Source organism: Bactrocera oleae, chromosome 6 (genome assembly GCF_042242935.1).
Source record: "Bactrocera oleae isolate idBacOlea1 chromosome 6, idBacOlea1, whole genome shotgun sequence".
In the NCBI taxonomy this organism is placed as follows: Eukaryota; Metazoa; Arthropoda; class Insecta; order Diptera; family Tephritidae; genus Bactrocera; species Bactrocera oleae.
In genome coordinates, this window is record NC_091540.1 from 42836575 (window position 1) to 42859515 (window position 22941).

General features: G+C 36.2%; 1 protein-coding gene across 1 annotated transcript; it reads right to left on the reverse strand.

The window, feature by feature from the left end:
- Window positions 1-578: 578 nt before the first annotated feature.
- LOC118680108 (serine protease snake-like) lies at window positions 579-2164 on the reverse strand. Its single transcript, XM_070111194.1, has 7 exons — window positions 1991-2164; window positions 1855-1931; window positions 1631-1755; window positions 1421-1573; window positions 1258-1352; window positions 1037-1197; window positions 579-971 (listed from the first exon to the last, which is right to left on the reverse strand). Exons 1-7 carry the CDS (start codon window positions 2103-2105, stop codon window positions 789-791), a joined length of 909 nt encoding a protein of 302 aa, XP_069967295.1. The 5' UTR covers window positions 2106-2164; the 3' UTR covers window positions 579-788.
- Between the last annotated feature and the right edge of the window lie 20777 nt (window positions 2165-22941).

Below are 22941 nucleotides of genomic sequence, written 5' to 3' on the forward strand. Positions count from 1 at the left end.
AACTACTCCTTACTACTTTTTATAAAATCACATTATTTAAACTCCATTTTTATGTCTGTGGAGAATACTCAAGATTATTAATATATTTTGTTATAGTTCAAACTTTTATGAATCGAAACTAGTACTTAAAATCATTATCCTGTTCAAACATCCTATTCCAAATAATTAATCCAATACGGCATTTTTGCACAATTGTCTGAAATTTTAAGTTTATTTGGACGATTATAATAAAAAAATTTATGTAAAAAATCTTATTTTTTGTAGATTTTTTTTTAAATTATGAAAAATAAAACAACTATAATTATTTCTACGTCTGTCGATTTGGTCTTTAAATGGTAGTTGGTTTCATCGATGTTTTTGAAAAAAATTGCAGTTAAGAACTAAATTCATTTGAGTTTAGAAAGGAACTAATGAATTCTCTAGAATATGCTGAAAATTGTAGTTTTAGACTATGAATGATATGAAGTATTCCAATCATTGCCAATGCTAAATAAGCAAGCCACAACAATATTTATTCCAGAAGCATTAATAACCTCCGTTTGTGTTGCCAATGTAGTCTATTTTGAAAAACGTTTCCATATGATCCATAAAACAAAATTTATTGCCAAAATTTTTGTAGCTTGTGCTCATACTTGTATATAGGTATTACAATATATTTTCAATCAAATGTAAGTAGAACAATTATGATATACAAAATTGGGAAAATGATTTCAACCCATTTCCCTCTTAAGATTATTTTTTAACTCCGCTTTAGATGCTTGAAATTTCTTTAATATATTATTTGTTCTTCACATTGGCACAGTTCGATAGGTAACATTTTCAATCCAATCAATATATTCAGAAATACGCGTATAAACACCAGGCATGCCGGTGCCACAGCCGATGCCAAAGGAAGTGATGCCAACAACATAAGACATGGGATTAAGATGTGCTTGTTTGCTAAATTTAATAATTGGTCCACCTGAGTCACCCTGTTGCAGTAATGAAAATTAAATAAATTTAATTTCAAATAAAGAATAATAATTTGTAATCCCACCTGACATGTGTCACGCAATTTCTCATGATCCTTCGCGCATATCTGCGTCGATAGAATGCCATCACTCAGCACACCGCTGTCTGGCTCATAGTGTAATTGGCACTCGCTGTTCTCAATTGTTGATAAATTTGTTTTCATCAATAAGGGAGAGGTTACGCCAGCTGCTTACGGTTAATATAAAGGGTGAAGAGGTACCAATAATAGAAATTTTTAATACCCACCAAATTTAGTGTTCCCGTAGCCCATGGCTGTAACATTATGTGCAGAGCCCGGATCACCCCAAAGACATGCCGGCTCATCATGAAACGGGTTTCCACTTTTTGGTCATAAAAATATTAACTTTTTATCTATTCAATAAATTATTTTAAAAAAGCATCCTCTCACTTAAATAGTGTCCTTAGGCGTATAATTGCAATGTCATTGTATACATTTGGATAATCATAATTGGGATGCTCTATAACTTCTTCGATTTCTAAGTCCCAAGCCTCATTATCATTCAAAGCGAAGCCACCGGGACGTACTACCACAGGTAGATCACTAATATTTAATTTAATAGTACATAAAAAGCTCGTTTTTCTTTCATAATTTTCGTACCTCGAATGATAGAGACAATGCGCAGCAGTGATTACATAACCGCGATCGTATATAGTGCCCCCACATTTGTAAACTATAGTCGTGTTTCCAGTAGTTTCGTTCTTAACGCGCCAACCCAAAGCAGCCTGGAAATAAAAATGTTGTAAACTTTAAATATATGCTCCAAAGATCTCGCATGATCACCACTTTATTACTCCTTCCGCACATACTAGTCTCATACCTACCATAAAAGGAAATTCGTTGTCTTTGACTAGTACGCCATGTATGATGAAACGTCGTAATAAATGATTGTACGTGCATACTGAAAGATATAAAAAAAAATTTAACAGTTCTTTTTACTAATAGAAAATCGCTCGATACCTTGTTCCGATATTCTTTCCAATTTGACTGTGGCATCGTATGCACAACAACGCAATCGCAATGAACTGTTATGATGACAAAAACCATCGCAAAGCGTTTTGGCCTCATCGGACATGTATCCATAAATCTCATCTTCCACATAGCGTCCGCTGTAGTTGAGTGGCGTTAGGCAATATTGTTATAAGTATACTTTGACTTAGAACACATCTGAGTCAGGAACAGTGGGCTGTTAGGCAGTTATTGATAGATAAAAAGTATGCAACTCTTTATAGTCTTCTTAGTGTTGGCATTGGAAAATGTGTATATTTCAATTCATTGGGGTGAATTCGTTAGATTTCGTAAACTTCACTAAATTAATTTAGATGTTTTCGGACTCAAAAGATAGTAATCTAATTTTTGACATATACAATTCCAAACCAAATTTTGTCTCTCTAATTAATTTTAATTGGATGAATGGAAGCCATTATTTGATTTGTGGGGATCGTTCAATTAGCGTAGACCAATTAACATCATATTGAGCCAAAATGTTTAAAATACTTGGAAAATTTAGAAGTGGTTAGGTCTGATGAAATATCCCTCAATTCCCCCACACTGTATAGAATGTAATCTTGCTTCGGTTCTACGCAACAGTGTGATCTAAGTAAAGGGTAAAATCATAAAAAAAAGTTCTTTCGAATGCCGATATATTTCGTCTTGATCTCGTCAGGAAATGCGAAACCTCGGAGATCTTTTTACATCAGTAAATTTATTGAAAATATTCAACAGCCAGCGGATATAACTATCTTCTACGATGACAACTTGAACAGAAGCTCGGCCGAACTTTTGATTAAGATACATTTAGTTTACTGTATTAACAAATTCCACATCCAATTTATAGTTATGTATGTAAATACATTCTACAGTTTTTCAAAGCTTTATGATATGTAATTGTGAATATTGTGAGAATATTGCGATACCGGTTTTGATTTTAAAGCACGTATATAAATACAAGTATATTAAGTTTATTCAAGCTTTAGTCATTTTCTTTGAAAATCTAATTTTGTTAAGAGTTGAGATTAATTTTATTAATTCATATCGTAATTTTTTGTACTTCCATATAACAAAAAAAAAAGTGTTACAACATTTTAAACATTTAAAAAGCAAATATAACTTAAAATAAATTTAATTATTATCAGCAGATAACATTTGAAGGAACTGTCAGGAACTTCAATTGACAATAAAATAGAATAATGGAACCAAAACTCGTAAACTATTATAACTAAAAATGCATATAAGTTGCCAATAAGTAATTTTGTTGCAAAACCTTTATTTGCGAGTATGGCAGTGCACCTTTCCGGCATAGATTTCACTAGAGCTTTACAGACTGAATTCGGTATTGAATACCAAACCTCGTGGACTTTTTCCTATAGGTCCTCCCTACTTCGTGGTTCAATGAGTCCCAACTTTGACTTTACAATCTCCCATACATCACGTACCACGAAAAACATCCCCATATCATGATATTCCCACCTCCGTGCTTGAAAGTTTTTGTGGTGTACCGAGTATTCATTTCAGCATTCTTCTCTTTGAACATCGAACCCAAATATTTCCATCGCAACCTACCATATTTATTTAGATTCATCCACACAAGGACTTTACTCCACTTTTTAACTTCCCGCTAAGAAAATGGAAAATTTTCTAAAAATCGGGAAGATATTGGTTTCACCCCATTTTGCAAAAATCGAGTTCTCAACAGATCTCGACGTTCTGAGGGTCGAGGAAGCTTCCCCGAACATTTCTACGATGATTTCCGTATGTCTGTATGTATGTGTGGATGTATGTGTGTGTGTAGATGTATGTGACCCTCTTATAACTATTAAACTGCTCAACCGATTTGAATAAACTAAACGGCATTCCAAAGGGTTTCATTGCACTTGAATTTCGTGTAAGTTTGGACCCAATCGGACCAGTAGATTTCGAGAAATCTCAAAAATAAATTTTTTCCAAACGACTTGACCGATCGACACCAAAAACTAATCAGTTCTAAGCCTTGAAGAAACACATCGTTTGCCGCAAACCGGGTCGAAATCGGTTGATTTACTTGCTAGATATCGAAAACGAAAAATTTAGAAGAGCTCAAAAGCAGTGAAAAAAGCGAAATTTGAACGTTAGCGTATGCAATTATAGGGAAGTTGCAGGGATGGCCCTTGAGGCCAACCGTTTTCCACATTTTTTTTATTGTCTTCACCGGTCCAATTAATGTGCACTAAAGCAAAAGAAATCCGATTGGTCTGCTGTCATTTTTGTCATTATTGGAATTTTTATGTAGAATCTTCCGAAGAGATTCTTTTTTACAAGCCGACGCAATCGGTATGCAATTCTCTTTGGATAGCTACAGATTATATACTTACGATCCACTAAATAACGCCTATAATTGATACATTTATTCCATGATTCTATTTTTTTGGCTCGGAAACAAAAGCACATTGAGTATAAAGATAACAGTTAATGTAATAACATCATATTATTTTAAAAGATAAATATTGTAGAAATCGACCACGACAAATAATAAAGCTCGTTGAATATTTCGGAACCATCTAGAGCTTGGTTGAAAATTAAGCACTGCTCATCAAGAAATAGCATCAAATTTTTTTTCTCAATTTGGTACATTTCTTGTGAGAACACATGTAAAGTTACAAGTCATTTGAATTTTGGGCGTTTTTTCGTCGTATTAGGCTTGGAGACGATCGATCCACGCGAAGGACGACCACAAACCGCAGCCACACCAGCAATCATTGAGCAAGTGCTTAATATTGTTAGTGAAGATCCAAAATTGATTTAGCGTGAAAGTGATAATGCCATAGGCATATTAGACGAACGAGTACTTCATATTTTACATGGAGAATTACATATGAAAAAGCTGTTAAGAAAATTAGTGCCGCACACGTTAACAATTCAACAAAAAATGGATCGAAAACAAGTTTTATAACTACGGATAAGACTTGGATCTACCACCATGATCCTTAATTGAAACAAGAACGTTTACAGTGGACTGAAGGCTGTTCAGCTTTAAAGCAGGTGAAGTCGCAACGATCAGCAAAGAAGGTTATGGTATCAGTTTTTTGGGACACTATATTAATTTTGTTGATTGATTACCTGCAGAAAAGTAAAAAAATCAGCTCTGAATATTATTGCGGCCTTTCGGATCAGCTGGATAAAAAACTTCGTGAGAAAAGACCTGGTTGGCAGCACAAAAAATCATTTTTCATCAAGACAATAACAAAATTTAAGGAATTAAAGTACGAATTGCTTGAGCATCCGCCGTATTTACCAGATTTGGCTCCTACCGACTACTACCTCTTTAGAAACCCGAAGCAATTCCTTCATGGAAAGCGTCTTTCGTCGAATAAAGAAGCTATTACAGTCATAAACGGGTATTTTGCAGATCTTCCGGAAAGTCATTATAGGAATGACATAAAATTATTGGAGGATTATTGGAATAAGTATATTGAGGTTAGGGGAGATTATATGAATAAAGAAATATATTTCGTACCAAAAACAGTATTTTATATTTCGAACACAGAAACTTTCCGATCAACCTGTATTTGATATTATTTTATTATCAGTAACAGTATATTTATGAAGGTTTGAAATCTATACAATTCAAAAAAGAAATATGAATTTTAGTGACCAAAAATAAAGTTAATACCCCTAGCTTTGTCCAAAAATTATTACCTAAAACCGAAATTGATGAATTGAACAACATTTTTCTTCATTAAATTCAAGCGAATTGCGCGAAGTCAGTTCCATTTCGGAGCTTGTTAAGTTTTTAGAGTTGCATGACTTCATCGGCATTTTGCGCCACACTTTTCCCATAAAAAATATCACAAGCCCATTTTCCTTGACAACATCATTATTTACTAAAGTTGTTGCAGCTTGACAGTGCACAGCAACACTGCTCCACTGACCGAGTGCCATTAGACGATGCGCATCAATTGCACATACACACTTAGACGAGTCCATACCTAGGCTTATTTGAGGGTGTAAAACGCCTATTTCACTGTAAGCGTGCTTATGCACTTGTGTGTGTGCCTTGTTGCAAGCAATTGTCGCTGGTGTTGCATATTAATCGCTTGTGTGCTACATAGCTCTCGGCGATTTTTCACTTTTCTCAATTACACGACGCCAAAGTCAAATGCAAATGCAGCGAAAGTGTTTGTTGTCCGCGATCGCGTTGCGGTCACTATTTCAGTGTGGGTAAGGTTTTTTTTTATTTCTTCACCTTTATTTTTATTTTAACTTATTTTTTTCTGTTTTTCTAATGTAAATACGAAAATCGTCGCGTGTTATTGAGGAACACACTTTGGCATATTTATATATGTATATGTATGTGTGTGTGATGAATACCTTAGTTGTGAAGTGATTGGCCTGACAATTTTCTTCGACACTTTCGATCTCCATTATTTATCACTACTTTTTGGTATTTGTTGTGTGTTTCTTCCAAGTATTTTGCCCACTAACTCAGATTTGTTATAGTAATTTTCGCTATTTATCGCTCACATTCCTCACTTTTACTGCATTCAAGAAATAACTAACTGCCAGTTGTTGTCCGATGTAAGTTTATGTGTATGTAACTATGTATAAATGGTACATATGTAAAAGTTAATTTTGGATGTACATCTATCCAAAAAGTGAGTAAGGAAGACCTTAATTCGCATGCAACTGAATATGATATACTCCAGGAAGTGGTAGGATTATGAAGAGTTTCCAATTTATTCAGTTGATTTAATATTATATTATATACATTCACACATTGTCCCAGATATTACAGCATCATGCACATAATCTGAGGTCATGAAATCCATGCATTTGGTCCGGACTATTAAAAAAAAAAACAACAACATTTTCACATATTTTAATACAATTCTCTATTATCGGCTTCAAAATACTCAAGTGGGAGGGTCTTCACACCCTTCAATGCTTTAACGGATTGATAGCGCGTTGCCTGAAGCGTATTTTTTAGTTTCAAAAACAAAAAAAGGTCATCAAACGGTAATCAAAGGAATAGCATCACTTTAATTTTTGACCGACTTTGACCTGGTTTTTTCGGGTTCGGCTCATTTTTGGAGCGCCATTCCATAGAGTGTTGAACAGTATCGACGTCATGTTCATGAACCCAGCGCTCGTCACCAGTAATGATGTAAGGTCCTCACTGGATTGGGACTGTTTAAACTAAATGAAGAATCTTTAAATTCTTACCGTTGGCGGGGGAATAATAAAGATCTTTTAATTTTATTATCTATTGGCTTGTCCTTATATACTATTTAGAAATCTTATTATCTAATAATATATATGTATGTGTGTATGTTTGTATGTATTGTCACACTACATAAGGTTGTTTTTATACCCTGAACACGGTATATTCAGCTTGCCACAAGGCTTGTAACACACAGATGGAAACAGGGGGATCCTATAAAATATATACATAAATGATCAGCATGATGAGTTGCTCATTTGTCGGAATGGCCAACATCGGACCACTATAGCATATAGCTACCATACCAACTGAACGATTGGAATCAAGTGTATGGAAAACTCTTTCGTTTGATGAGGTATCTTCACAAAATTTGGCTTTGATTATTATTTAAAGCAATAATGCAATCTTCAAAGAAATTGTAAAGAACGGATGACTATAGCTGATATAGAGATTAACTGAACGATCGAAATGGAGTGCTTGCATGGAAAACTTTTTTATTTGACGAGGTGTCTTTGCGAAATTAGATCGAAATAAAGTTCTTGTAAGAAACCTTTGTATTTGTGAAACGTATTAAAGGTTCAGTGCAACCGGATTTAACGGGTTTTCTTGTTAATTTTGCCACTCAATACATCTGTGCGTGTGGTCCTATGTTATCTATAAAATTTGTGCAGTTTAATTCATTGGAAGAGAGTGTGGATACGTTTTTAAAGTGGTATAAACAATTTATATTCTTTGCTTACTTGATTATGCAAGCTGCTTATCCGATTTATCAGTCCCTAAGTATTGGTGGAATGATGTCAACTATTGTATCTATTAAAAATATGGTTTATTATATCATCTATTGTTAATATATATATGTATCAAACTTTTTAATCGGTGAATTTGGCACTTAGTTTGTAATAGAACTTGTAGCAACATGTTGCAAGAGTTAAAAAAAATATTTTTGAACTCGCAAAATGTAACCAAATCAAATCATTTTCAACAATGAGCTTAATTTTGCGACCTATTAAAGCCAAACATTGAACACTTCTGTGTTTTATTAGAAATAAAATATGTATACCTCTAAAGACCACCCTATATTTTTTCAACCTGAAGTTGCTGTTTAAAATAACGGTTTATTGCACAAAGTGTTAATACACCAACGTAACCATTTAAGCTCGGGTGGCATTTTTTCTGGGCTGAAATAGTCCAATTTACCGTATGTACATAGATATGTCAATGTGTTTGTATGTAAATCGGTAATGCTGATAAGCGAACTACAATTGCCAGTACAAGCCAACAAAATGTGTATAACTCTTTTCGCGTGCAACTCCGTGGCACCTTGACTACAGCGTGGTGTTGGTGGCGTCTGTCGCCGTTGAAAGATTTAAGATAGCACCTTACTTGTGGGCAACGCCAAAACGTTGTACTCTCCATTGTGGCACATAATTGGAGTTTCACTTTTCACCTGCGAATGCCACGCACTGCTTCACGGATGTGGCAACCATCACATGATTGTGAATGCAACGGTGTATGCTGCATGCTTTAGCAAAGTTTGCTGCCAAATTACCGAAACATTAATTATCGTTAATAAATGTTTAAACTTATTTATTGGCACTAAATCACTGTTTAACGTGTCTTAAACATGCACTACACTACACTTTGCCACTTCCAAGCCACTTCCAGGCGAACAACTGCATTTGAACTGTGCTGCCATGTAACTGCCACCACAGAAGTACTCTCCAACCTTGTTTGTGTGCGAGTATGTGTGTAATGAATGCGTCGGTGGCTTGGCTTGCCTTATGGCGATAACCGTTTTGTCTGCGCAACAGGTTTCTTCCAATTTATCTGCGATTATTAAATGCGTTTAATAGTTGGCGTTGTTGTTGTTGTTATTGCTGTCGATTCTTCCTCTTTCAACATTAATTTCAGTTTTAAATGCTTATCGACATGCGCTATGCATTTTTGTTGGTAAAAGTGTGTGCAAAAATCGATTGGATTCGGGTTAATGTGGAAACGATTGTAAAATAGCGTCAGCTACTTGTTGCACAGACAGCTGCGTTAAGGCAGTGATTTTAGAAATTACATTCTTTAAAACATAAAGAAAATTATTCCTCAGACTACTTGAGAAGGGTTTCCAAATCGATAATTGAGGCCCCTGTATTTATGTTGTTGAAATGCCAGCAATTTCAGAAGCTTAATGGTATTCTTCAAATGTCCAAAACAATGGACTTCTTACTTGACGACAACTTTTGAACGAGCTAAATTTTACGCATCACTTATCTGTAAGCTAATACAATTTTAATGCAAGATACTAGATCTCCAAAACTATACTATGTAACTTTACTTTGGGTAACTAATAATTTGTCTATTGCTTTCAATAAATTGCGTCTGTTATTACGATTGAACTGATTCTCTGAGCATGTGCCTTTCTTTCTTCATATTATAGAGAAAAGTTTTTCAGGTTCATTTTCGATTAATTGAGACTGCTCAGTCAAAACTCAATTTCATTATTCATTGTGAGATTCATAGAACACTTACTCCGTAGTTTTCCTGGACTATATGAAGTAATATACGAAGATTCCTTTGAATTACAACAGAGTGCTATTTGGACTGAGTACGTCATTCATATACAAGTAGAAGCATTTAGAGGAAGTATCGATAGACAAAGGTAATATTTTATAAGTTTCTCATTATGGCAAGTCTAATGATTGGTGCAGAAACTGAAATGTTAGAGAGAAAGATACTTCAAGAAATTATACATTGGTATAGGGCGCTATATAAGCCTTACGACAAACCTTATTTTAAAAAGCTCATGGAAATAAAATCTTGCCGTTATATTGGTTATAGCATCTAACTCGTATGAATGACTCAGGTTTGGAAAGGTCAAGTGGACGAATGGAAACTTAGATTTATGTGACTAGTGCTCTATAAGATTCCATGAAGGAACTTGTTTCTTCACACTTGGTCCTTCAACGAAGAGTTCTATTGTTGTAGGAAAAATAATCATATTTATATAGATATTCATTTCTGCAGAAACAAAGTGTCGTTCTTTCTCAAGAAACTCGCACCACATTTACATATTTTGCTGCGGAAATTTGATAACTGTCATATAAAACTAAACGTTACTCTGCAGTAACTGTGTACATACAATATTATCGCAGTAACCTCAACGCCTTTTAGTTTTCCTAGCGAATTCACATCATTAACGTTGACTATAAATGGAACTGTCAAAGTGGCTATTGTGTTTGTAGTTCCATTGCGCCATCTTTTTTCACTTGCAACAAGTTGAACGCCGTAGAAAGCATGTAAGTACCATATATATTTACGTAGTCCCAGTAAACGGCAGCAGCGGGGCGGAGAGCAGTCTTCACGTTCGTCAATTTTAGTGCTTGGCGCACCAATGGCTGCCATCAAATCAATCAACAACTTGGAGGGTACTAAAGCTGAAGCAGCCGAAAAAGAAGTTGCTGTCATATGCTGCTGGTTATAGTTGCAGCCTTTAACCAACTTCCTTGCTAAGATCTCGTTACACGGGTATGTAGGTAGTTTGTATGCAACTGTTGCTTTCGTTTGAGATGAAAATGAAAGAAGTGAAATGTGGCCATTTGAATAGCAGGTAGAGGGGAACCTATGTAATAACAGTATCAGAATATGGTAAAATGCTATCGCGAACCAGTGGGGTTAAGGTATCCATGTGGGGAACTTTTAGAACGAAAATTCACTTTAGGAGATCGATATATGTATACCTAGGATACACCAGTTAAATAGTTCCGGAGAGGAATTTAAGTGTTCTCTGGTTTGCTGAACATTATTGAGAATCTTCAAGTAGTCTTACACTACATCTCAAAATGTACAGGTGAGAAAGGGATGATAGAAACCACTTATTGGTGAAATCCGTCCATATAAGGAAAAATTTCGATCCTTTCGATGGACTATGTAGATATATGACGGTGGAATTAAAGTTCTTCTCTTCGCTTCTACATGAACTGGTGCAACCAAACTGAGAGGAAACCTACCACAAAGAGAAAATGGCAAGTACAGCCGTCATCGGCCCAATTGAGACGATAAAGATTACGAAGTCTTAAATCAGTATTGTTTTAATTTGAAGAACTCGGACGGACAGATAGACGAATGCGCGTGGACGCATAGCAGTGAGTCGAGTCAATATGATTTGCGGAGTAAAAGCCAACGGGTCTCAGGCACATTGCCATACTTTTAATTGATGCGTCCATTACTTCAGCTGTTGACCAAATAATCACACACATAAACAAATATATCACACAGTTGATGTTTCCGGTGTTGCTGTTCGCTGTTGTCGCTTCTTGACTACGCTTTTATGTATTTGTAGTGCCTTCATATTGTTATTGTTTTGTTGCATGCCAACCAAGCGGCGTGTTTTTGAGCGTTTATTGCCTTGTCAGTTACTACAGGCGTTATGCACAGTGTTCTCAGTGTTGTTGGCGTTGTTTTTGTCTTGGTTGCTAGCAACAGTCCAGCTGGTGCTTTCTTTCATCTGTCACTTTCTGATGTGCAAGCTACGAACTTTCATTCTCGTTTGTTTCATGTCTACAAATTGCACTTTTTTCATTTGCTCATTGTTGTTGTCACGGTACTTTTGTGCAACCGATCGTCCGACCGTTGGTCCGTGCTCGTAACGCACTACAACTTTCGTTTTTATTTAAACAGATTCACTTGGCAGCGGTGGTGGCACTGACAGTTGGCGGCATTGCAATTGACATTGCCATAACAACAACAACAGTAAATACAGCAACACCATTAATAGTAACAATACATAGTAGCAACAAGCCGTTAGTGAGCTTAGCCACCAGCCAACGTAACGTCCAGCCAACAGCCAACTAAACCAATCAAAACCAAACGGCAACAACAACGAACAGCAACAACCAATGGCAGCGAAAAAGAAGGCTATCATAGCCGCATATCTGTGACGGTGTAATAGCGGCCATAGAATTGTATTTTATTGCATGCGTTTTGTATTAAGATTTTACATTGTTTGGTGTCATCTCGCGTCTGCGGTTCGCTCGCAGCAGCTGCCACTTCATTGATATTCCAATGTAAACTTGACTCATTTATTCGTGCAAATACGAGGCACATTCGATAAATGCATATGCAGTGAATATGTTAAAGCATACATTTTTTGGTGTTGGGAGAAGATATGTTGATGGAGTCCGTTAAAGGTATCGAAAATAAATTTTATGCCAGATTTCTCAAGAAAATACATAATATTCATAAGTTCTATGAAAGCTCAGGGCAACCGTATTAATGTAGAGATGTAAGTTCCATCTTAATTTTTTCTACAAGCAAATGAAGGATTGAAAAACCAAATTTTTATTCTTTACGCAAAAGATATTTTAAAAAGCTTCTTTTGCTTACCATTCCACACTCAAACCTTCAGGACACAAAAACTATTTGTACGAATAATAAAATATGGTAAAAACTATTATATCCAAAATAAATGTGTTATTAATTTATCGAGTAGTTTAGTACCCTTAACCCCAATAAGACATAACGCATGATGATGCTTAATTGAAAGCTTTGAACAATTTTTTTATTATGAAACTTCTACGGTGAAGTATTTTTTCTTGAGTTTCGCTCGCTTCAACACATAGCTTCGACTGGAATTTCGAGGCTCAAGGAAAACCTCAACAGGTTATTGGTTTTTGATACTCAATCATCAGTGATAATAGAATATTGAATGCAACTCATAAAAGGAGCAACTAGGCAGAGGGTGAAATCTGGTCGAAGTTTCATAACATATTTGATTAAAATACTGGAAATGCAATGTTTATCCATAGCATTACATAAAAAATATCTAGTTTAGAATTAGGGTTTGTAGTCAGATATAATTTTAGATCGATGGATACTTTAATGAGTTATGTATAAAGAGATATTTGGTGTGTGTTGGGCTGAAACTGCTGCTTTTGCGACATGGAGCGGAAAACTTCTGAGCACCTGATTCTAGATTGCAGTCTGTACATGCAGGTCGAGGTCTCTGAATCTATATATCTGAATAAGGATCACACTGCCTCAATAACGCCCAGCAGGATCCTGGAATTTATCAGAGACTTAGGTCGCAATGCTGGCCTAAATCTACTTCTATCTATCTGGGGCTCAAATCGGTTCATGTTGACTATATTATCTTAAATTGTGTTTTAAATTCGAAAAGTTAACACTCACTAGATTTTGGCTCATTGAGGTCGTCACTTATAGAACATAGATTCTATATAAGTCATGTACTTATTGGGGCTCATGGCCTCTCGACTAGACAATAAGTGCATGGGTTTCGATCAGGAATTTTTGTCCAAGTAACATAAAGACGCAATTATATCCATGAAATTTTTACTTTTTTCTTGACATTTCTTAAGTTTGTTTAGAAAGTAGTTCACGTAAAAAAAGCAAATTTCATTTTTAAAAGGTGATTGTTCCAACTCAGCAATTGTGATGTGCGACTTGACTACTTCAACCAACGAACGAGTGCTTTTATGAGGTAATCTTTCATGTCAAAAGTATAATCGGAGGTTTGACAATGTCTGTTGAAATTATCGTTGCGGCACGCGATTCACATGGTGATGTCAAAATTATCACTTTGTGAAAGAATTAGCCATTTTTACAAATATGGTTGATATCGACCGCATCGTGTTTGCTGACGCAATTTCGCCGTATTTATCGAATGTGACTTGTATATGTCCATTAAATTGCATATAACTGTAAAGTAGGAGTACATCAGTCTATGAAATGTTTTCATCCAAGTTGACAGCCATTTGTTTTTTTATAGATTTTCATATATATTTTCCTTCTTCAACACTAACTCTTTGTATTTTTATGTGTATTTTCATTTTATACTCTTTCATAAACTTAGCGGTTTGTTGTCGTTTGATTTTAATATATTTTTATGCATGTGTGTTTATGTGTTTTTGTACGTACTATTATGTTGCCTGTTTATGTTTTCATTCAAATGACATTTTTTCTGGTCGTTGACAAATACTGGTTGTCCGTCTGTCATGTCACTTCCATCTAATGCATTTGTCAATTACTTCATTACGCTTACAAGCGCAACTGCTCCTCACCAAGTTAAGTTGTATGTGCCATACTCTGGTGAAAAGTCGTTTTATATGCGGTGTGAATGTTGTTGTTGCACAAAAAGGTGTTGGATCCGTTGTCTTTACTCGGAGTCTGTATAATTAAACGGACTTATTCAAAAGCGCCACTACCTGTTTAAGGAATTCTCGCGCTCTATTTGGAGATATTTTTAATTTGTGTTTAAGTCTTTATAAAAAGTTTTAAACAAGCGCGTTGGCTTACATAAAATTATAGACATTTGTATGTATTTAAGTTGGTTAGTTGGAAAGGAGTGTCTTAAATAAATTATGAGTGTATCAACAACTCACTTCAGTGGTAAAATTTATGTAGTGATTTCGAATAAGTTAAAAGTTTTATTCAAATAATCGAAAATAATCGATAACTTTGCTGACCGGCCTCCAAACTGGTTCGGCAGGGTCTTATCGAACAAAAGACTTTACCCGAAACTTTAAAAGCTTTTTTCTCAGACCAAACTTTTTCAATACGATACCCACGACTCAACTTCGATTGGACCGATTTACGTTTTTTTCAAACAGTCGCCATTTTGTCAACATTTTCCTTTATCTTACATCATTGGAGATGGATAATCGGTTTTTTTTATTTGAAATTTTTTGAGACCACTTCATCAGTTGACAGCTTTTTAAGTTCTTAACTTTTTTTTTAATTTTTAACTTTCTTTTTTAAGTTTTTTTCTGTAATCTTGTAGCATCATTAAATAATTGATAAAAAAAATCGATAGTAAAAATATTGCTTGCCTTTGTTATACGACACTTTAAAAATTAGCGAAAATTCATGTCTCTAGACTAGAATACCGCCTTAAAGATATTGTCTCTACAATGAACCACGGTCAAAAAAAAGCAGCGATTTAAAAAAAGGCGGCGTTCAAAAATAAGTTGAATTTTGCCACAAATGTTTGTAGTTTTTGGCCTGCCATTGTCTGAAGAACTATATAGGTATATACAGAAGATGAAAAAAATGGATAATGACCGGATCGGATGTTTCCGACTGATCACTGCAGCAAATTTGAAAAATATTTTCACAAAATACATCACCTATTCGAAGATGGCTTTAAATTGATAGATATCTGGACGGAGAAGCTAATCAAGCATTTCAAAAATAAGGTGTGGGTCATTTATATAATATAAATTACACCTTTATACCATATATGTATATCTCCCAATAAGGATCATGTGATTTTGGTCTATCGTGTTTGTTCAGTAAGGTTTGCCGTTTCATCATGTAAGAGCTGTCTGATAATATGTCACCTTCTCGTCAAAGAAAAGCTCATAGTGAAGGAAACATCGCTGCCGTTTAGTCCGATCCGAATGAATTGGCTCAACGTCGTTCTGCGCAGTTGCGTCTTTCCCCGATGACATCATGATGAATTTTGCGATTGGACTTGGCTCTGGTGAGTCAAATCTTCGAGGCAGAAAATGCCGTTACCATCAATAGTGAGCGTTATAACAAGCCGTTGATCGACTTTCTTGTTTTCCCAGAATTTCATGAAATCGACGCGGACGATCTGTACCATAATTCTAACCAGACGGTGCACCCCCTCATAATTCACGTCTAAAGATGAACACAAGGGTGCAAAGTTTGGCGAATCGGTAATTTCAAAAAATGTCCCAGTCAAATTGCCGCCAAGATCATGCGATTTAACGCCTCAAGATTATTTTCTCTGGGGGTATGGTTTACACCAATCAATCAGCCGAAATTTGGTATAAACGGCTGGAGATATTCAAATTGTGAAAATCATAAATGGGATAAAATTATCTGCATTAAAAACTTTAGAATTTTAAGTGTTATATTTAGTTTTAACATTACGTCGTTCTTTTTGGAAGGCCCTTTACATGACATTACGTTCGGTCCTGAAATTTTTTCCTAATACCTAAGAAAACTATTGAAAATTTTATGAAATCTACCAAATGGTCTCGATATAAACTCTCCTTTGCTATTTTAACTCATTTCAGCGTTTGATTCCACAAAGTCCCATTTAAGGGCTTTAGGTAGCTTACAAGTTAACAAATGTGGCGCGAAATTTTTTCCCACAATTAACGAACTCCTGAAAGGCTCTTCTCACATAACTCAAGTGCTCGCCTTGTTCGTCCACACCTTTCCACTCACCACCCATTCAACAGTTATTAAATACGGAAGCGCTACGGTTTTCGCCTTGCTCTCTCTTCTTTTTTTTTTTTGGTTTTGGCCTACTCGCCTTTCCTTCATGGCGATCAAAGTGGCAGCGGCGATGGCGGCCAACCACAAATGGCAACATAAACTGTTTACCACTTTGGCGCTGTGTCTATATTTCGTGAAATGTTGTTGTTGTTGGTCAATTTTTAAATTTGAATTTCATGTCCCTTTTATCTACGCTTATCAGTTGCAGACAATACCAAAAAGGAATTATTAATTGGTCGGGCAGAAATTTTCGGTGTTGCGAGTAACAGTAGTCGCTGCAGTAGCTGTTGCAACGCTACTACGACAATGTGTACAACAAATTTCGATTGCAACAGAGACTAATGTCTGCAAGCGTCAAATGGCGAATTAATGTTGCACGCTCAAACTATAGTTTTTCGAAGGCAGCGAGGCGGGTGGGAGGTGTTGCAAAGGGCGACTGGTGGGTGCCTGGTGAGCTACGCACATAAATAGGTATACATATAGCTCCGCTTGGAAACCGAATGCAGCAATGACAATGTGGCGCTAAAAACAATAGACGAGCGATCGTGGCACATTGCAGGCGGTGGCATGAACGGATTTGATATCAGTTTTGTTTTGAATTTGAATTAATTTTTTGATCCAAAAAAGATATTTCTGTTTTTGTTGTTTTTACGAAAATCGTTGCTCCACAGCGCGTAACACGAATATGGCAGTGACATCAGCACCCACTACAAGTAGTACAACAACAACATCGAATCTTGCAACATACAGATGTGCAGCAGCAACGCCAAAGTCACCGTTAACATATGACAATTTGCACGCGGGCGGCGCTCTCTTCGTGTGTCAATTGCCGCTCGTATGCAAATGAAGATAAATCGCCTGCGTTGAGATCTCTAGCACTTTGCACACCCCACAAGGAGCGTTTTGTCCAAATATATGCCAAAAAAGGCCGGTGAGCACTACCTCTTATTGGTGTTGTTGTTGTTCACTTTCCATTGTTGTTGTTATTAATATTGTTTTTTTATTGCTGTCACCGTGTGTTGGCAGCCCCGATGCCGCTGATTATTGCCTAATTGGCGCGTTGACTGCGACTTGAAAACCGTCAACGAAATTACAAACACACACAACAACAACGACAAGAAGCACAACTTTCGACATACATATTTATGTGTGAGTGTGTGTGCGTTTAGTGTCAATTGATCAAGTAATTTATAAATGTTGCAAGCAGCCGAAATGAGGAAGTCCTTCTGCATCCTGGGTGCTACCAATAAGCCAGCAATGCTTGCAACACAATCAGTGTGCCGTAATTCAAGTGTTAAAGCAATTGCAGCGGTAACGGCAACCATACGCACATACACACCGCAATCATTAAAAAAATAACAACAACAACAACAACAACAGCTATTGGGCGCTTATTAATATAATGTGGGTAAAAGTAATTTGTTGGGGTGTTGACGACCGCTTGCTCTTGTGTTTGTTGCACGTTTTGTTGTTGTTGCGTGTATTTTATGGCAATGTTGCACGGTTTCTTGATTAGGTTTCGCCTATTCCCACTTTTATGGTCGTTTGTTGTTACCATCAGGTGAATAGTGTGATTTGTTGTTATTGTTGGACACAATTTACGTTCGTAAGCGCAATTAAATTATGCGTTTTTTCCTCGAAAATTTTCATTGATTTATACAAATTAACTCTCTTTGTGTTGTATTGGCAGTATTTATCAAGTAGCTCAGGGTTTGTTTGCCATTGGCTTGACCCGTGTAAGCGCTTGACAGGCACGACAAAAACAAAAGAAAGGGGAGAGATTATCAATGTGGTCTTAAAAAGAGTTGTGTCCACAAAATTGCAACTCATCAGTCTACAGAAAATATTTATAAGCCCGGTAGGTAAAGAAAGTGAACGTGAGTCCATCTTTTCGTCGAGTCACATTTTCCAGCTTAGAAAATGATTTTAAAAAATTTCTTTTGTTTTCAGTAGAGCTGCCGAAACATACTTATTAGGGAGCAGCGGTAAAAATCTCCGAATCTCCAACATCACATATCATATTAAGTCAGTGGCTCTTTATTTTGCTCTACTAAAGTTTTGTACTAGGTGGCAACTCTATTACTAAATATATTTAATTGAACAGCCTTTCATTTTCGCATAATGAGCATATCGGAAATATAGCAATTTTACTTTTTTCGACAGATGGCAACTCTATTGCAAAATATAGCTGAAATAAAGGTTTTTGGAATTTTTACTTTCTTAGTACACACATTGTATTATATTTTCCGTAGAATTAACTTTTAGACCCGTTTTAAAAAACTGATCGAAGGAAACCTGTTTGTTTTTAAATGTTACTATACTGAACCTCACGGACAGAGACTAAGTAATACATTTATTAAGTTTTTTCAGCTATCATAATTTCAGTCACTTTATCAACGTCCTTGAAATTGTTTATTGGAAAGTAATCATAAGCAACTACTGCAAAGTTCGGGATATAAAAATATTCGATTTTTACAACTTTGAACAACACTAATTCCTGTTTAGTGCACTCATAAAATATTCAAGCCAAACAAGTGCTCTTATGAGTATGTAGAATAGAAGCCTGTGGCTGCTGATGTCATTGAACTAACTTTTACTTTTTCGTGTGATTGCTGTAACGGTAAATGAAGCCAAATATATCGCACTACACTCGGCTATCGAAGGAATGGTGTAAGATGGACTCGATCCGATTGATATGCGCTTTAATCGCTAGTCTAATCCGTGTGGCATGTTTTGGAACGAGACAGCGTGAATTCGTATCAAAAATATTGTGCTTGGATAATTAAGTTGGCGCCAAAGTTGACAACTAAACCGAAGCCGTTGAAGATATTTCTTAGAAACATATGTATACATATATATAAGTATATAGTATAAAGTTATTCGGTTTTCATTCTTCCACAAGGTTTACAGTATCTCCTTTAATTATGTATTAAAAGATACAGCGTTGTCAGTGTGTTCAGTAAGGCTTTCTCTATCATCATGTCACGTATCGTGTTGGGACAACGCTTGGAAATCGTCCAATATTGTTACACAAATTCAAGTTCTACGAAAACTTCACAAATTCACGTTCGTCGAAAACAAACAAAATTGTCGCTATCTTTGTGTGGTCCAGGGAACGCAATTGCATCCCCAAAAATTTACCGTTCATCATCGGTCCTTATTTCTTTCGAAATGAAGCTGAAAATGCCGTTACCATCAATAGCGAGCATTATAACACGACGTTGGCTGACTTGTTTTCCCGGAAATTGATGAAATGGACGCGGATGATCTCTACTATATTTCCAACAAGACGGTACACCGCTTCATGTTTCACATGTAAACAGGGACACTAGCGTGCAAAGTTTGGCGGTTCATTAATTTCAAGAAATGCTTTGAAGATCATGTCATTTAATGCCTCTAGATTATTTTCTCTGGGTGTACTATGTTAAATCAAAGGTTTACGTCAGTCAACCAGCAATGCTCGAAGAGCTCGAAGACAATATTCAGCGCACTATAGTCGAAATACTGCACCGGAGCCATGGCGGCATTTGGCCGACATTTCATTCAAATCATAAATGGCATAAAATTAACTGCATAACAAAAAAACAGTTATTTTGACAAAATTTTAGTGTTTTATTATATTCTTGCAACATGTTGCTACAGAGTATAATAGTTTTGTTCACGTAACGGTTGTTTGTATCACCTAAAAATAATTGAATTAGATATAGCGTTATGTATATATAAATGATCAGAAGGATGAGATGTGTTGAAATCCTAATGAATGTCAGTCTGTCCCTCCGTTTTCGCAGCCGATAACTTGAGTAAAAATTAGGATATTTTAATAAAACTTGGTACACGTGTTCTTGCCAAGAAAGTGAGTACGAGTTCGTATATTGGCGAAATCGGACCACTGACACGCCCATAAAACCCCATTAATCGAAAACCTAAAAAGTGCCATAACAAAGCACTTAATTAAGGTATCGGACTGTAATTTGGCACAAAAAATCGCAGTAGCAGAAGACACCTGTGAGCTAAAGAGTTTGAAAAAATGGGCATGGCCCTGCTCTCTAAGAGGTTTAATGTATATATATCAAAACTAATATAGCTGTAAAATTCGCCCATTTAAAAGAGCTTAAGCACCACTACAGACACTGTAAAAATGGATGAAGTCGGATGATAACCCGGCCCACTTCCCATATAATGGTACTGCTAAAACTACTAAAAGCGCTATAAATCTATAAATAAATACGCCAGAGATATGCAATTTTAGTCCGAGATGGTACAATGAATGTATCAGGATAAAACTTTGCCTGAATACTAACTTTAAAGTGTGCCAGCTTACGACCAAAAGTTATTTAAATCGAAACTAAACTGCTCAAGCATCCAGGTACCGAATTTACAGATCACAATTCCTACTGCGATTTTTGTATCTAAAATATCTGTCAATCTGTGGGATATATTATAGAAGCTCTGAGAGAATCTTTACCTGATATCAATATGCCAAAAATGGGTTGAATCAGATAATTAATTCCTATAATCCTTAGTCCCTATATTCTCAATAGAAAACTGCTCGAACTCCCGGCTAACTATATACCGCAAATATCGGTCAATATGCGAATTATCTTACTGAAATAAAAAAAAACGCCTTTTTCCTTAAAAATGTATCTTTTTGCATAAAATGGATAAAATCGGTTTCAAGTTTGCCCTAGCCACCATTAACGAATATCAGAAATTTAAAACATCCGGTTGACTTTATCCCGCATATATTTTTGATGGTATGTATATAATATTCGTTACTCTTACAAACCCAATGCCCAATATGTCGGTCAGTGTATGAGTGTATACTTATAAAATTAAATAATTTAATTAATTGAGTATGAAATGTTCGATTAAACTCGAACTTAGCCCTTCTTTACATGTTTTCTGTTAATAATATGTCGTAAGGCCAAAAGTAGATAAAATCAGGTCAATACTACTCCTATTTCCCATATACGTAATACTTAACGCAAGTTGCAAGAGTATGAACCCGAACTTAGCCATTGCTAATTTGTTTTCGATTGCTTCCAGCACCATCTGTGCCCAAAGCTCCATAAACTCAAATTGCAGGCTCTTCGAAGACCTGCTCCTTATAACTGAGCGTTTAGCGCCTTGTTAATTACAGTTATCGCACTGAAATAAACCCCATTGATCCATTGTCAGAGCCTTGTGTAATTAATTGTTGCATAATGTGGCAAGTAGCTCATAATATAAAAGCAAGCATTCTAATAAATCAATAAAAATCAAAAAGTCTTTCCAACTTGCAACAGATGCCGCGGCACACTGGCGGAATTTCAGTCGAGCGCTGATTGCAAACGATGCGATTTGCATGCGCTGATAACGGATTTTTACGCTTTCCTGTTTCCTGCTTCTGTGGCCCCAACTGCGATTGACTGTGAAAAATATTTATTGTTGCAAGCATTTGATTGGCGCGCGCGGGGTTCAACGCGCACGGTATTGCTGTGAAATCTGAGTAAGCTGCTATCAAAAGGCAGCAGGCAGTGGGCAATGGGCAACAGGAATACGTCAGCGTTGTTAGCGCAAAATTAATTGCATGACAATGTGGCGTGAATGCAATGCTCCAACGAGCGACTGCCGTCACCACACACACATACACTTATATGTGTATACATGTGTTTTTGGTAAGCGTTTCGCAATTTTGCCTTTCAACTTACAGCTCACCGCTCCAAAGGTGGTTGCGTAAAGCGCCATTAGCTCTGCTTTGTTGTTGTTGTTATTATTGTTGCACATAATTCACAAAACATATTAATGTAAATACAATTTTGGTGCGGAAAGCAAACAAGAACAGTAATATCAGCAATGCCAGCAAAAAAAAAACAGCGACAACAACAATAAATACTACAACAAACACCGTAATAATCTTCATAAATAAAATTTCATAGAAAATCGGAGAGGTGGATATGCTGCAAGATCCAATAGAATTGCCAACCTACGCCATCTAAATGGTTGTTGTTGCCACCAACACAGCGCACACCGCAACAACAACAACAACGGCATTTGCTCAACTTACCGCGCTGCATGGTAGCGGCAATAAAGTTTAACATTCAATTGAGAAAATTATTTATACAACTTTGTAACATGCACACATTGATGTGTATGTGTGTGCGTAGGTGATTGGGCAACCATGCAGACAGCTAGCCAAACGAACGCGCTGACATCATTGCTAGTCACTAGATAGATAATACACGATATGCGATGTAGTTTAGCATCGCACACAAACATACACATATGTACATATATACACACACACGTATATACTTATAGTATATATTTGTGTACCTCCTAAGTGTTTGCCTCCAGTTGAGTTTAATGTCAAGGCACTGACATCGACAGTGGCAGTGCGCCAAAAAAACACAACAACAACAACAGCAAAAGCGTCCAAGGCGTCGCTCGATGAAAGCTCAATGCGAATGGCAAACGCATG

Excerpts from the sequence above, each read along its gene's own strand:
- LOC118680108 (XM_070111194.1), bottom strand. The coding sequence starts at position 2,105 with ATGTCCGATGAGGCCAAAACGCTTTGCGATGGTTTTTGTCATCATAAC. Across the intron at positions 1,932-1,990 it reads GGAAAGAATATCGGAACAAG|TATGCACGTACAATCATTTA; the intron begins GTATCGAGCGAT and ends TATATCTTTCAG. Across the intron at positions 1,353-1,420 it reads CGCCTAAGGACACTATTTAA|TGGAAACCCGTTTCATGATG; the intron begins GTGAGAGGATGC and ends ATGACCAAAAAG.